General features: G+C 40.5%; 2 protein-coding genes and 1 long non-coding RNA gene across 3 annotated transcripts; all 3 read left to right on the forward strand.

The window, feature by feature from the left end:
• Positions 1–937: 937 nt before the first annotated feature.
• Positions 938–2,232, forward strand: LOC146250811 (uncharacterized). Its single transcript, XM_084681310.1, has 3 exons — positions 938–1,056; positions 1,184–1,399; positions 1,564–2,232. The coding sequence occupies exons 1-3, from the start codon at positions 945–947 to the stop codon at positions 1,935–1,937; spliced, it is 702 nt and encodes a 233-aa protein (XP_084537436.1). The 5' UTR covers positions 938–944; the 3' UTR covers positions 1,938–2,232.
• A 666-nt stretch (positions 2,233–2,898) lies between these two features.
• LOC146250812 (zinc finger BED domain-containing protein 4-like) lies at positions 2,899–6,248 on the forward strand. The gene is made up of 3 exons (XM_084680962.1): positions 2,899–3,762; positions 3,900–4,609; positions 4,701–6,248. The coding sequence occupies exons 1-3, from the start codon at positions 3,519–3,521 to the stop codon at positions 4,872–4,874; spliced, it is 1,128 nt and encodes a 375-aa protein (XP_084537088.1). The 5' UTR covers positions 2,899–3,518; the 3' UTR covers positions 4,875–6,248.
• A 2,536-nt stretch (positions 6,249–8,784) lies between these two features.
• LOC146250813 (uncharacterized) lies at positions 8,785–12,656 on the forward strand. Its single transcript, XR_014732134.1, has 2 exons — positions 8,785–10,581; positions 12,133–12,656. It is a non-coding gene; the product is annotated as an uncharacterized LOC146250813 (long non-coding RNA).
• Positions 12,657–13,179: the final 523 nt, after the last annotated feature.

A 13,179-nucleotide genomic window follows, 5' to 3' on the forward strand; every position in this document is an offset into this window, starting at 1 on the left:
TTAATGCACAATTGTCAATCAATAGTTACATATATTTTACATTTATGTATGTATTTATTTTTGTATTCATTTATTTATTCATTTATTTATTCATTTATGTATTCATTCATTTATTAATTCATTCATTTATTCATATATTTATTGATTCATTTATTTATTCATTCATTAATTCCTGTATTTCCTCATCTCAATATGTTAATGAGATGTGTCAATCAAAAATAGGTAGGCGGTATTTGATACACCATTGGCTAATCGTTTTCAACGCGTTGTATTCGATTATGTTAGCCTTACATCCATCCTTTCTGTCATGGACGACATAAAAAGGGCAATTGCCAGAGACTTGGCCAGGCTGGCCGATCTCGTTGAAAATGAAAATGTATGTTCCGACTACCTACTGTTCCGTGTAGAGGCTATAATGGCAAATATAGGACTTGAAGCTGCTGAAATGGACACAGAGTTAGACCCACTTGTTCTTGAAAACTTGGAACGCGTTGCACACCAAATAGGAGTCTCAAGTGACAGCACGAGCAGGATCGCGGGACGACCTTTATATCCTTTGCCCATTAGCATCCTTGAGTCATACCTACTATCGGGGTTAACAGCTGTTGACATTGCTCGATTGTTTGGAGTTAGCGAAAGAACAATTCGGCAGAGGATGGCCCACAACGGAATAAGGTAACGTTGAATGAACCACTTAGTTAGTTAGCTAGTTGATCGAGTAGGCCTTCAGGTATATAGTCAACCCACCCACCAGTGCAATAAAACTCTCAAGAAGTTAATCTCAGCCTAATTTACGTTCCCATACCACTTAAAATCTAGTGCAAGATTGTCATTGTTGAGAAAATCTGAAGTGAATATGCCACTGTAACATTGGATCCACAACCAACTCATGAACATTAACTCAAAACTCTATGGAATATTCAGTCTCTGACTTGAACACAAAAATGGATGATCAGCAGTTGGATGCCATGGTGACAGAGATCCTACAACATCACCCCAATACAGGGTACAAAATGATGATTGGCTATCTCAACTCTCGGGGCATAAAGATTCAGAGTAAGTTCATTATTGTTTTTTTATAATCCTACAGATAGACTGTAGTTTTCCTTAAATTTAAAGTCCACAAAGTACCACTATAAATAATAGCCTTTTGTTTATTTAATTGTTTTTGTCTTTTTAAAAGAACAACGTGTACAAGAGTCCATGCGCCGTATTGATCCAGAAGGTGTTGTGGTGCGCACTCTCATGTTGCAGACAGTGAGGCGCAGACGGTACTCTGTACCAGCTCCAAACAGTTTATGGCACATAGATGGAAACCATAAGGTACATAAAGCTTGCCCAGCCCCTGTGTGGCTGTTTTGTGTTGTCTTTCTTGTGATGTGCTTTGTACACCGCAAGAGTTTATAATTGTGTCACTTTATAGTACATCCTATTGCACTTCCATTATCCATCACTGTTGCTGCTATCCTTTTCTATTAATTGAATGCATGTTTGAGGTAAACTATAGTTAACACATTGTTCTTACAGTGATCTTATGAGCATTTCTTCAGCTTGTTAAGTAAGATGAAATATTTAGTTTCAGATGGCGCATTGTTGTGCATGGTGGTATTGACGGATTCAGTCGCCTCATTGTTTACCTAAATGCTGCTACCAATAACCGTGCCTCAACCGTGCTGGATAGCTTCAGACAAGCAGTCCATCTCTATGGTGTGCCATCTCGTGTCAGATCAGACAAAGGAGGAGAAAACATTAATGTGGCACACTACATGTTGACCAGCAGAGGGGTAAACAGAAATTCACACATTTCTGGAAGAAGAGTACACAACCAAAGGTATTCAGAATCTGAATTTGGTTTATTTGCCATGTATGTTATACAAACATGGAATTTACTGTTGCAGGGAGGTGCAAACACTAAACATATACGAATCTTAAATTAAGTAAAGGTACAAAAGTTTAACAATTCCTAAGAACTACTCAATCTAAGAATAAAACAATTTAAAATAAAATCTATATAAAAATAAGAAATTCAAAACTCTGTTATCATGCATCTAAACATTTATGCAATTTAGCAGACGCTTTTATCCAAAGCCACTTCCAAAAGAGAGCTTTACAAAAGTGCATAGGTCACTGATCATAACAACGAGATAGCCCTAAACATTGCGGGTAGACAAAACATGAAGCATACGTCCCAAAGGGAAGAACCATAAGAGCATGTAGTTGAACAAGTAACAGTTAGATAATTTAACAACATGAACCTCAAAGTGCAAGGGTGTACCTGTGGGAAAGAGCCAGCAACAAAAATAAAATACACAGCAAGTCAATAGTTTTAAGTCAGTTACAACAAAAAGCTGCAACAGTCTTCTTGCTAACCTATTAAAATTCAAATACATCTAAATATTAACTGGTAATTATTTAGCTGTTATTTTGTACAGAATTGAGCGCTTGTGGAAAGATATTTTACTTGATCTTTTCTACACCCACTTCTACAACCTGGAGCATGAGGGCCTACTTTATCCAGATGATGAAGTTCACCTCTATGCACTGCACTGGAGCTTTCTTCCACACATACAAAGGCACCTTCAGTTCTTCAAAGATGGCTGGAACCACCACCGACTCTGGACCGAGGGCAATCAGTCACCTCACCAACTCTGGACTCATCATCAACTAGAGGCAGACCCCTTACAGGTTTGCATGTGTTATACATGTTTAATCCTTGCAGATAGGACTCTGGAGGTTCTTTCTCCAATGTGTTGGATGTATACACACAATCTGTGGCCATATTGTCTGAAATTCTTAACTAGGCAACATAGGTATATACTTTGTCTGTAAAAAGATCTGGAATCTAGAATACAAAACTTGACATTGAATTCCAGTAGTGATGGGCTGCTCGGTACTACGGTGTCGATACTGTCCCGACACATTCAACACTCACTGCATCGGAACAACGTTTCGAGATGGGTTTTAAAAACACTTCCGGTCAGGAGGCAAAATGTTTCGAAACGTTTTGTGAAGTGACTTGAACGAAACCTGTGTCGCACTTGCCAAAAGACTCTGATGTGTCGGGGTATAAAACGAGGCGGCAAAGCCAAAGGTTTTGAATGCGTGAGACCTTGGTTGAGAGATTTGTGAGAGTTTGAGAGAGATTGAGACAGTTTGAGAGAGATTGAGTGAGTTTGAGACAGTTAGAGAGAGATTGAGAGAGTTTGAGACAGTTAGAGAGATTGCGAGAGTTTGAGACAGTTAGAGAAAGTTAGTTACTTGTGTGCCATTAGCGAAATCCTGTTTGTTCATTTGTCTGTTTGTGTGCTGTTGTGTGTGAAAAAAATAATATATATATATAAAAAAATATATGTATAGATATTATCAGTATTAGCTTCAGTGTAGTTATTCATAGTTTAGTTCTGCCGTAGTTAGTTAATTGTGTGTTTCCATAGTTTGTTTATATTCAGTATTAGTTGATAGATAGTTCAGATAAATAGTTTAGATAGTTTGTAGTAGGCCTAGTGTTAGCTTGAGAAATGGAGAATAGAGCCAACAAGAGACAAAGGTCCCATGTGTGGGAGCACTTTGATCTGGTCTCCCCTAACAAGGTGCAGTGTTTGCAATGCCCTATGAATTTGTCGAACTGTAACAATACATCTTCAATGTTAAGGCATCTGCGTGCTAAGCACCCAGCGCTAGCAAACCCACCTGCACCCAATGCAGAGGATGCTGTTGCAGGTGCTGCTGTAGCTGCTGGGAGGCCTGCAGTCCTACCACACGGTATGATTGCTTTCGCAATATGTAATGGTCAGCGGTTGTAGGCTACATAAGTTATACAGTATATGTATGAAAGTTACAATACAATTAATTAAAATGAAAATGATAATAGATATTTTAACGATTTGTTGTCTTGACAGCAAGGAAACAAGCACTTGACGATGCAATGGTGGAGATGGTGGTGAAGGACCTACAGACGTTTTCTGTGGTGGAGGATGAGGGCTTCAGAGCATTTGTGGGGAAGCTGGATCCAGCCTACACTCTTCCAACAAGAAGAGCTTTAAAGATCATGGTGTGTGATAAATACCACACAACCAAGGAGAAGGTAAAGGCTGAGTTGAGGGATGCAGCTGTTTGTGTCAGCCTGACGTCTGATATGTGGACCTCCAATAACATGGATTCATACCTGGGTGTGACATGCCACTTCACCCAAAAAGATATCAGTCACGTTTCATGTTTTGCCCATACATTAAACTTAGTGGTGAAGAAGGGCCTTGATGATACTGCTGATCTGACAGCGATCCGCTCAAAAGCAAGGAGGATTGTGACATTATTTAGAAGTAGTTGTACAGCCAAGGACAGGTTTGCAGATGTCCAGAGACAGATTGGAAGGCCACAACTGAAGCTGATCCAGGAAGTGGAGACACGATGGAACAGCACCTTCTCCATGTTCGAGCGTCTGCACGACCAGAGGGAACCAGTAGGAGCTGCTCTCTCTAGTCTGACGACAGACGTGACAGCAATGTCAAGTGCAGAAAATGACACCATCTGCCAGTCACTTTCCATCCTTGCCCCCTTCAACCATGCAACTGTGGAATTGTCAGCTGAGAGCAATATGTCAGCCTCCAAGGTCAGTTTAGTATCTATCAGTCCAACAGCACTTACAATAAGTGAAACAACGTGAAAACAATTAACATTTAAATATCTGTCTTCTATTCCAGGTTATTCCAATGGTGAGGATGATACAGCACAGCATTGCATTGAAGCTGACTGTAACAAGCGACCCCACAGCAGCAGATTTGGGCAACAAGCTGCTGCGATGTTTGAGGGCCAGGCAATGTCCAGAGACGGTTCATTGTCTACAGGCTGCAACCATTTTAGATCCAAGATTCTAAACAATTGCATTTGGCAACCCGGATAAAGCAAAGGATGCACTTAAATACGTCACAGCAGAGTGTGCAAAACTCATCAAGGCAACAGCTCCAGCTCCCACACCACCTCCACCAGCTCCCATGCCACCTCCACCAGCTCCCACGCCACCTCCACCAGCTCCCACACCACCTCCACCAGCTCCCACGCCACCTACACCTGCTTCCACGCCTGGCACCAGCCATCAGAGACAAGCTGGACCGACAACATCAGAGGTGTTATTCTTGGATATGTACTTGTATCTTTAACATTCCTTAGAAATGATTTATTCCTAATGATTTATTTTCTTGAAAGGGGAGCGTGCACGACATCAACCTGTGGTCACTCCTTGATGACCGAGTGAGTGACACCAGGAGAGTGCAGAGCACCACTGCCAGTGCTACAATTGAGGTACAGCGGTACCTGGCAGATGCCTACTTGGACAGAGTGGAAGACCCCTTGGTTTACTGGGCCAGAAATGAAGGGGTCTTCCCTCACCTTTACAAATTGGCGATGGTCCATCTGGCCATCCCTGCAACCTTGGTGCCATGTGAGCGCTTTTTCTCTAAGGCTTGCCAGGTGGTTGATAAAAAACGTAATCGCCTGAGCCCAGGCAATGTTGATAAGATCTTGTTTCTCAATAAAAACCTGTAAATGTACCTTCTCCCTCACAAGTCTTATTGCACAAGCACTACTTCATGACACACAACCACCCGAAATCCATACTCCACTAACAAGATATATTTTTGGCCTTCATTTTGGTTTGGAAACAATGCAAAAGAGGTATAAATATATATATGAAAATGTATATTTTTTGTTTACCGTCTCAAACCTTTCTAATGCAATATTGCGATTAGCTAATCATCCCCCTTAAAAATCTGTTTTACTTAATCAAATGTATGATACGACTATTTAAAATACCCGACTCCTTAACAGCATCTACATCAATGATCTCAGTCACCGCTTCAGTTTCCCTGGATGACACATGGTTTCCTGTGCCAAATCCTGGATTATACCTGACTGCCTGTCTGGGTAGTCTACTATCTGAAGCACTTGCTGACGCCTCAGACCTACTATCTGAACCACTCGCTGACACCCCAGAAGCCCTAACAAACAACATGTTAGATATTCCTATTAATATATATTTTTTATAAATCCCAATTTATTGGGGTGGGATTATATCCCAATCCTTTTAACAATAAAAAGGAAAGTTACACTTTCAATTTTCAAAACTAAACCATGTACTGTAAGAATAGACGTGTCATTCCAGAAATTCTGAGTAATTCAAATCCTCCAGCACTTCTCAATTTAGGAAATGAGCATACAAGAAATTCCATCAACTCATCTGTGCTGGTGTGATTACCTACAAGAAATAGGTAGACAAACAGTAACATTATCAGTTATCCACTGACACTTCTGCATCACAAGAATTGATTCACAGCTTAAAAGGTTCAGTGGTGCAAAAAGTGTATGTGAAAGTAAATAGTGTACTGTAATAATGATTAAATCTATAATATTCACACTTCCCAATTCTCACTACCAATTAAAAAAGGCTTTGACGTCTGGCATAGTTAGACTATCTAACAACCTAAATATGGTTGAACACAATATACCTTGAAAGGTAAGACGCTTCTCGCCCAGCCCTGCCCTGGAAAGGTCATCCTTTTCTGGTTTGCTTGGAACCAAGCATGTGTTTTTCTCTCCAAGACAGCAGAAATTATGTGTGTATGTAAGAGATGTACTTCTTGAATTTCTGGAAGTTTGACGTCGTGTGGTTTGGCCTCGGTAGGGGCTAAACAGCCGTGCCACTTCAGCTTAATGAAGAAGAAAAAAAAACCAAAAGGTTGGACCTACTGAGCATTGCCTTATCAATTACTTTAGGGTTAAAGAATCCCTCCAGTAAATATTAACTTACCATCAACTGGGTGTCTAGGTGCAGCAAAAGATGAAGATGTGGAAGATGGTATGCTTGATCTTGCTGTTGTGACACAATAGAAATCACATAGAAATCATATGAATAAATAATGGAACGAATTGTATGCCACTTGCAAAACTTCATTGTTGATGCTAAATTTCAAAGGAAAGATTTATTGTTGGATATATCTGTGCAGTTACTTGGTTAATGTTCGTATCACTAATCTAGACAGCCAAAGGTTTTGGTGATGTTACCGCATGAACGTACATTTATGCAGAAGTAACCCCAAACAAACTGACAAGCTAGGCTAGTGAATTTACCATCGTGTGGGGGCACGTGAGACAATGGTGGCGGTACGATTTCGGCAGTACCTGCTACACAAACAGAAATAATTTAGATTTGCAACGTAAATATACCTTCGCGTGCTAACTATCGATCTATTGAATACAGTATTGTTGTGTACATACATTACTCCAAACGGTCTGCAGCCTCACGGAGCAACTCTGCTATCGACCGTCTTTCTTCCATCTCACATGTCACTAGCCGTTCAGCAGAAGATTCCAATGCCCGTGATCGTTGAAGTCAGGTTGAAAAATGCGGAAGTGCTTGCACTAGTTAGCTAGATTTAATCTATGGCTCTTATCTGGATTGATTGCAATGTCTGAACGTCAGTTTCCACGCCTACTGGCCTCCTCTCATTATCATATTGGGAACAATGAATGAATGAATGAATGAATGAATAAATAAATGAATGGATAAATAAATGAATAAATACATGAATAAATATATGAATAAATAAATGAATAAATAAATGAATATATAAATCATTCAATCAATTAATAAATGAATAAATAAATAAATACAAAAATAAATACATACATAAATGTAAAATATATGCAACTATTGATTGCCAATTGTGCATTAATTAATACATATATTCGTTCATTTCTGTCTAAATGCATGGATGTGGACATTTATTTATTCATTCATTCATTTGTAAATATGGCAGGTTTGGTCCTCCATACAATCGCAGCTCACCTTACGAATATAAATTCTTTTTCGGCGGCCATTGTTGTTTTCAACTGGAATCGCCTGATAACCGGCTTTGAGGCAGCCACGTTCGGTAAGTCCTATTTTTATACATTTTAACCTAGAATCAATGATTGGGTTCGTGAAAGTACACTACTCTTGAATTATGGTGAAGGTTTGAGCACTTTGAGACCTTTAGATCGTGAGTTTGAAGTGAGAAAACCGAACTCGAAAAGTAGCTAGCTTTTTCCCTATGTGTAGGGAGGACAATAGAACGCGTCATTTTTGGCCAAAGCTAACCAACTGTCAAATACTGTGGAACGCCGGTAGAAGACGCATTGAATCGAATGCTAAGTTAGCCTGAATGTAGCTAAGAACGCCACTGAGAAATCTGGCACCGGAATTTTAAGGTCCACGTCCTTTTCTTAGCTCTATAACTAGCGACTACTAGCGAGATATTAAAAACAAACATGCCAGTTAACATGTAGACACTTACCCCTTAATGCTATCAAATGTTGGTTGCAATGCACATTGAGAAAGTATATGAAAATAATGTTTATAGTTTTTGCTGCTTTGGCTACCTTTCATAGAAGGTCGGCACCACCGGGAGACATATCTTAAATGAAAGAGTAGGTTGTTTTCTTCAAAATAAGGTATATTTTCGTGGCTACTGCTGCTCGTCTCTGCCATAGATATATCGATGGTCTCTGCAGCCTGGCTGGGAGCATCTTTCGAAGTTGACTGGAAAGCAAGCAACAACAACCATTGTCTAGCATTGTCACCGGCTAACTTGGTCTAGCGTTATGTTGTGTAGTCTGTCCTGTACCCTGACTCTGTTTAATAATCAACACTTGGTCAACCCTGCGTTCGCACCACTCGTTACAAAGGGTGAGGTCTTCACCGGTTAAGCCAACAATACAATGTTTATGTTTGCTTTTTTTAAGTAGGCCCTAATCGTGAGTATTTCAGTTCAAAATAAAATTGGTTATAATTTCTTAAAATATTTAGGACGAACATGATTATTGCTGGCATCGCGGCTGGGCCTCACCACGGCAGGGCCCCAGAAAGTGTTCCCATATATGGGAGGCCCTGCCTACTGAACATGTATAAGCAATGAATGATAGGTATAGAACGCCTGTTATAAAGCTTAGAGAGTGGCAGGCAGACAGCAGGCAGTTTATGAAGGGTGAGGTCACTCTGTTTGAGGATGTAGACATCCACAGAGGACCCATCTTAGATAAGTTGTTGGAGTCGACGTCAGAAGAGTTTGATGCTATGACTCAACAAGTTCTAAAACTTGTATTTGCTGGTTTAGTGAAAGTTTGCTGTAGGTTGGTAGCGGACCACTTGGAACATGGACGGTATGATGATGTGTCTGAAGATCAGTATCATGTCCTCAGATCAGTGCCCAAAACAAATGTTTCATGCGAGAGGGATTTTGGGATATTTGATTATTTGATTAGATCAAAGTTCAGGGCAAGTAAAATAGCATTAGAGGGTATGGTCATGTTTAAGCAGAATAGGTCCTGGAAATGGTTGTCAGGGTTAGATCCAGATAGAAGAGCTGAAGTTCTCGCCTCAGCTCGGACATCTGTGAAAGGAACCTATTTAGGTTTGTAGTCTTGCAATGGGTATGTAATATTCAGACTGTATTGGGTTAGTAGTCATTTGTTTGGTTTTAGCATTGGGTTGTCTGATCAAGTGGGCCTGTGCGGCACTGACAGACTTAGCTTTGCAGTGTGTCATTTAGCTATCGGTATGTAATATTCAGGCTTTGTGGTAGCTTGAGGATATTCATAATGGACCATTTTGAGATATGAGACAGAAGGGGGTGACTCCCTGTTAAGCCAAATGGTCTGCCATAATATCTGATAGCTGCATTGGGTAAGTAGTACTAGTATTTGTTTGGTTTTAGCATTGGGTTGTCTGATCAAGTGGGCCTGTGCGGCACGGACAGACTTGGCTTTGCAATATTAAAACAGACAATGTCTATAAAAGTAGATACAGGTAGGATTAGAAGAAGTACAGTTTGGTGATATGAGACAGGGGGCCCTGTAATGGGGTGACTCCCTGTTAAGACAAACTGTCATAGTTAGTATAGAAGTAATAGATAAAAGTTGCTCCCCTCAACCTTCACCATTGATGCAGAGGTGCCCAATTGTCCTCTGAGAGCTATCAACCTGTAGGTTTTTTTCACAGGCAATTACTACATTTTGGACCATAGGTTTCATATCCCTATAAATAAAGTATATTATTTATAATACGATTAGTGTATACTTTTTGTCCATCATAAACAGACGTGTTCAAATCAAAGTATTTGAAAATAATGGGCAATGTCACAACAAGCACACACAAACACCCTGTTCAACGTTAAATACACCCCCAAGTGGCCACAATTTTACATTACAGCAGTAGTGCTAAACGTGACAAACATTTGCATATTTGTGGTCTCGATTTAACATAATTATTTATAGCGAAGTACTGGACACCGCATTAGCTCGCAATGTACAAAGAATGTAAGTCTGGATAAGAGCAGAAAATCTGATAAGAGCATCTGCTAAATGACAAATGTAAGTCATATTTCCCGCCTTGGCTGGAAGCAGAGCTCTGTGACGTAGAACAATGGCGTTCTTAAAGGGAGCTTGACAGCTTCTCGGTGCCACAAAACTCAAGGCTTAAAGCGGTGGAACGTTTCAAAAAATTACCTAAAATCACGCCTAAAAACTGGATTTATGAGAAAACTAATAGAGGTAACTGAAATCTGACTTCGGATTAGTTTAAGTTACGTTAGGTTACATACGGAATTGAAAGAAAAACGGAGCAAAACTGATTGGAAATTTTTGGTCTGTCCTCCCTACTATGTGTAATGACTGAATCATGTAGCATCTCGGCAAATTCATCAAAAAGCTAGAGTAGGGCAGCTTTTAGGAGAACAAGCAATTCCCTACAGACCTGTCGCCTCAGAATTTTGATTTGGGTCGAGAAAGTCTTAGTAATAAGCCTATGCGCCAGGGAGACCGTATAGGCTTAGACGGCAGCCATGTTTTGGTCGCATCATGTTCATAAGTTCACCATTTCACAGTTCGGTTGACACCAAAAATGTTGAGGAGGGAAGCCTTTAGGAGATGTGGGGATTGTGCTTTTAGCCAGATGCTCCGATTAATTTTGTGACAAAGAACTAAACTATCAACAGTAAAACTTAAGTTGAAGATATATTTACACAAATTGATTATCAAACGGTATTATAGCTATAAATGAAGGATGCGGGATCAAAACGTTTTGCTGTCTCTCAACGACTTCACTCAACAACAGGGCTCACGTCACGAGCGGTGACGTCCGTGAGAGATGTGCTGTAATAGGCTAGTATGGAACATTTCTAGAGACACAGCTGGTTCTTGGATAGGCTGGATCCAGCTTAGATGTTTTGTTTCAGTACATCACCAAATTATTTATGACTATAATGTATTACTTTGCTCAAATGCAAGTTATTGGTACCATACATAAACAATTGATTTAATACTGTACAATTTCCAGAGTGAAAGTAGGCTATAGCTCGAGCAATTTACATCACAGAATGACACAAAAACGAAAATATCAGTTCGGAATTTAGATGGTTACGTTATGACCAACGAATGACGTTCTGGAACCCCCCGAAAGTTTTAAACATAATGTCATATCATAACCAACCAGGGACGTTCCTGGGACTCCCGAATGTCCTTGAATTTTTTGTCGTATCATTACCAACCAGGGACGTTCCTGGTACGTCCCCTGAAAGTTTACAAATAAATGTCTAAATTTTGACGTTTTAGGAAGTTGAATGACGTCCTAGGGACGTCCTAAGGATAACGTCACGGTATAATCTTTAGGGGACCAAATAGGAACGTCACCGAACGTCCCCAGGACGTCCCTTGTTAGCTGGGTCACTAAATTATAGTCCTAAAACGTCAGGGAGGGCTGCTTTTTGTAGACAAGAGTCTACAGAAGATAGCCAGTATATAGGATCCTTCAAAACAAGCCTATTTCATTTGTAATTTTCCTGAGAAAGCGACCTACGTTAGCCAGGCCTTTGGTCAGATGTGTATATTGACCAGTTTAGAGCTAAATGCTCTTACCAGAGCCTGGAATCAAGCCAAATGTTTTGAGTGACTTTGCATGGCCGGGTCTCCATCAGTTCAACACATTTGGATTCAAGCTCAAGTAATGCCACTGCATTTCACAGTCAAAACTGTAGTTTAAGTCAAGTGTAGATGTAAAAAGCTTCATTTTTCACAACTGACATGGATCCTTTCTTCACTTTACAGGTCTGGAGGGTCATGCAGAGGCCTGCTCAACAGAGTTCAACAGAGGATGCTGAGAGAAAAACTGATCCCTTGCTGGACTGCCCCCCTCTAGCTGGACAGAATCAGAATCAGGACAGCTTCTCTTTAGCACTGACCCCAGGACAGCTTCATCCAGCTGGCCTGCCCTGACTGCCCCTGCCTGCAGGCCCTGCTTGCCCCTGCCTGCAGGCCCTGCTTGCCCCTGCCTGCAGGCCCTGCTTGCCCCTGCCTGCAGGCCCTGCTTGCCCCTGCCTGCAGGCCCTGCTTGCCCCTCCAGAGACAGACAGTCACCCCACAGACACAGTAGCTCTGCAGATTGTTTTTTTGAGGACATTGATGAAAAAAGCATTTTTTACTTTGATGAAAGTCTAAATGTTTAATCCTTTCCATGTCCCAGCATGCCAAGCTGCTGACTTTTCTTGTCGTAAGTAATGAAACCAGTTCAAGTTATAGACTTTTGACTTGAATCCATGAGTAGTCATCTGAATAAAAACCACTCATGAGAAGTACTGCTTGTTGGATGATTTGTGCTCCACATCAGTACATCTCACACATTTGCCTTTGTTTCCATGGGATTCATGGAATTGCTAGTTTCTGCTCCACCATTGTGTAATACAAAATATAATTTAGGACAGCAATTCCATTTTTGTGTTATCCTTTCGCATTACACACATTTAGTCAATGTTCTTAAACTCAACCGATTGTTGTCATTTTACCATAGTGTTCATATTGAACAGACATCAGTGTTTGGGAAGATTACTGTATATTTCCCCTTTTGATCTGTATTTCCATCGTGAATTTGGTACTTAATTTCAATTGGAAGGGGTATTAAAAGGTCTTAAAAAGTCTTAAACTTGTTTACACCTGTAGAAACCCTGTGAAGCCCCCACCCCCCACTCCAGAGACAGTTGGTGACAGAGAGGCGCAGACATTAAGTTAAACATAGTTATGCTTTAAGAGTAGAGTAAAAAATAGAGACTAAATGTGTAAATGGATGTTGAAACTCAGTTCTCTGAGTTGGTGCATGTC

This window comes from Hypomesus nipponensis, chromosome 18 (genome assembly GCF_054491055.1).
Source record: "Hypomesus nipponensis isolate SF chromosome 18, ASM5449105v1, whole genome shotgun sequence".
Taxonomy (NCBI): domain Eukaryota; kingdom Metazoa; phylum Chordata; class Actinopteri; order Osmeriformes; family Osmeridae; genus Hypomesus; species Hypomesus nipponensis.

Bases quoted from the DNA above. Each gene is read 5' to 3' on its own strand.
- LOC146250811 (XM_084681310.1), top strand. From the start codon at position 945: ATGGATGATCAGCAGTTGGATGCCATGGTGACAGAGATCCTACAACAT. The intron at 1,057-1,183 runs GTAAGTTCATTA...TCTTTTTAAAAG, and splicing joins TCGGGGCATAAAGATTCAGA to AACAACGTGTACAAGAGTCC. The intron at 1,400-1,563 runs GTTTATAATTGT...TTGTTAAGTAAG, and splicing joins GTGCTTTGTACACCGCAAGA to ATGAAATATTTAGTTTCAGA.
- LOC146250812 (XM_084680962.1), top strand. From the start codon at position 3,519: ATGGAGAATAGAGCCAACAAGAGACAAAGGTCCCATGTGTGGGAGCAC. The intron at 3,763-3,899 runs GTATGATTGCTT...TTGTCTTGACAG, and splicing joins GCCTGCAGTCCTACCACACG to CAAGGAAACAAGCACTTGAC. The intron at 4,610-4,700 runs GTCAGTTTAGTA...CTTCTATTCCAG, and splicing joins GCAATATGTCAGCCTCCAAG to GTTATTCCAATGGTGAGGAT.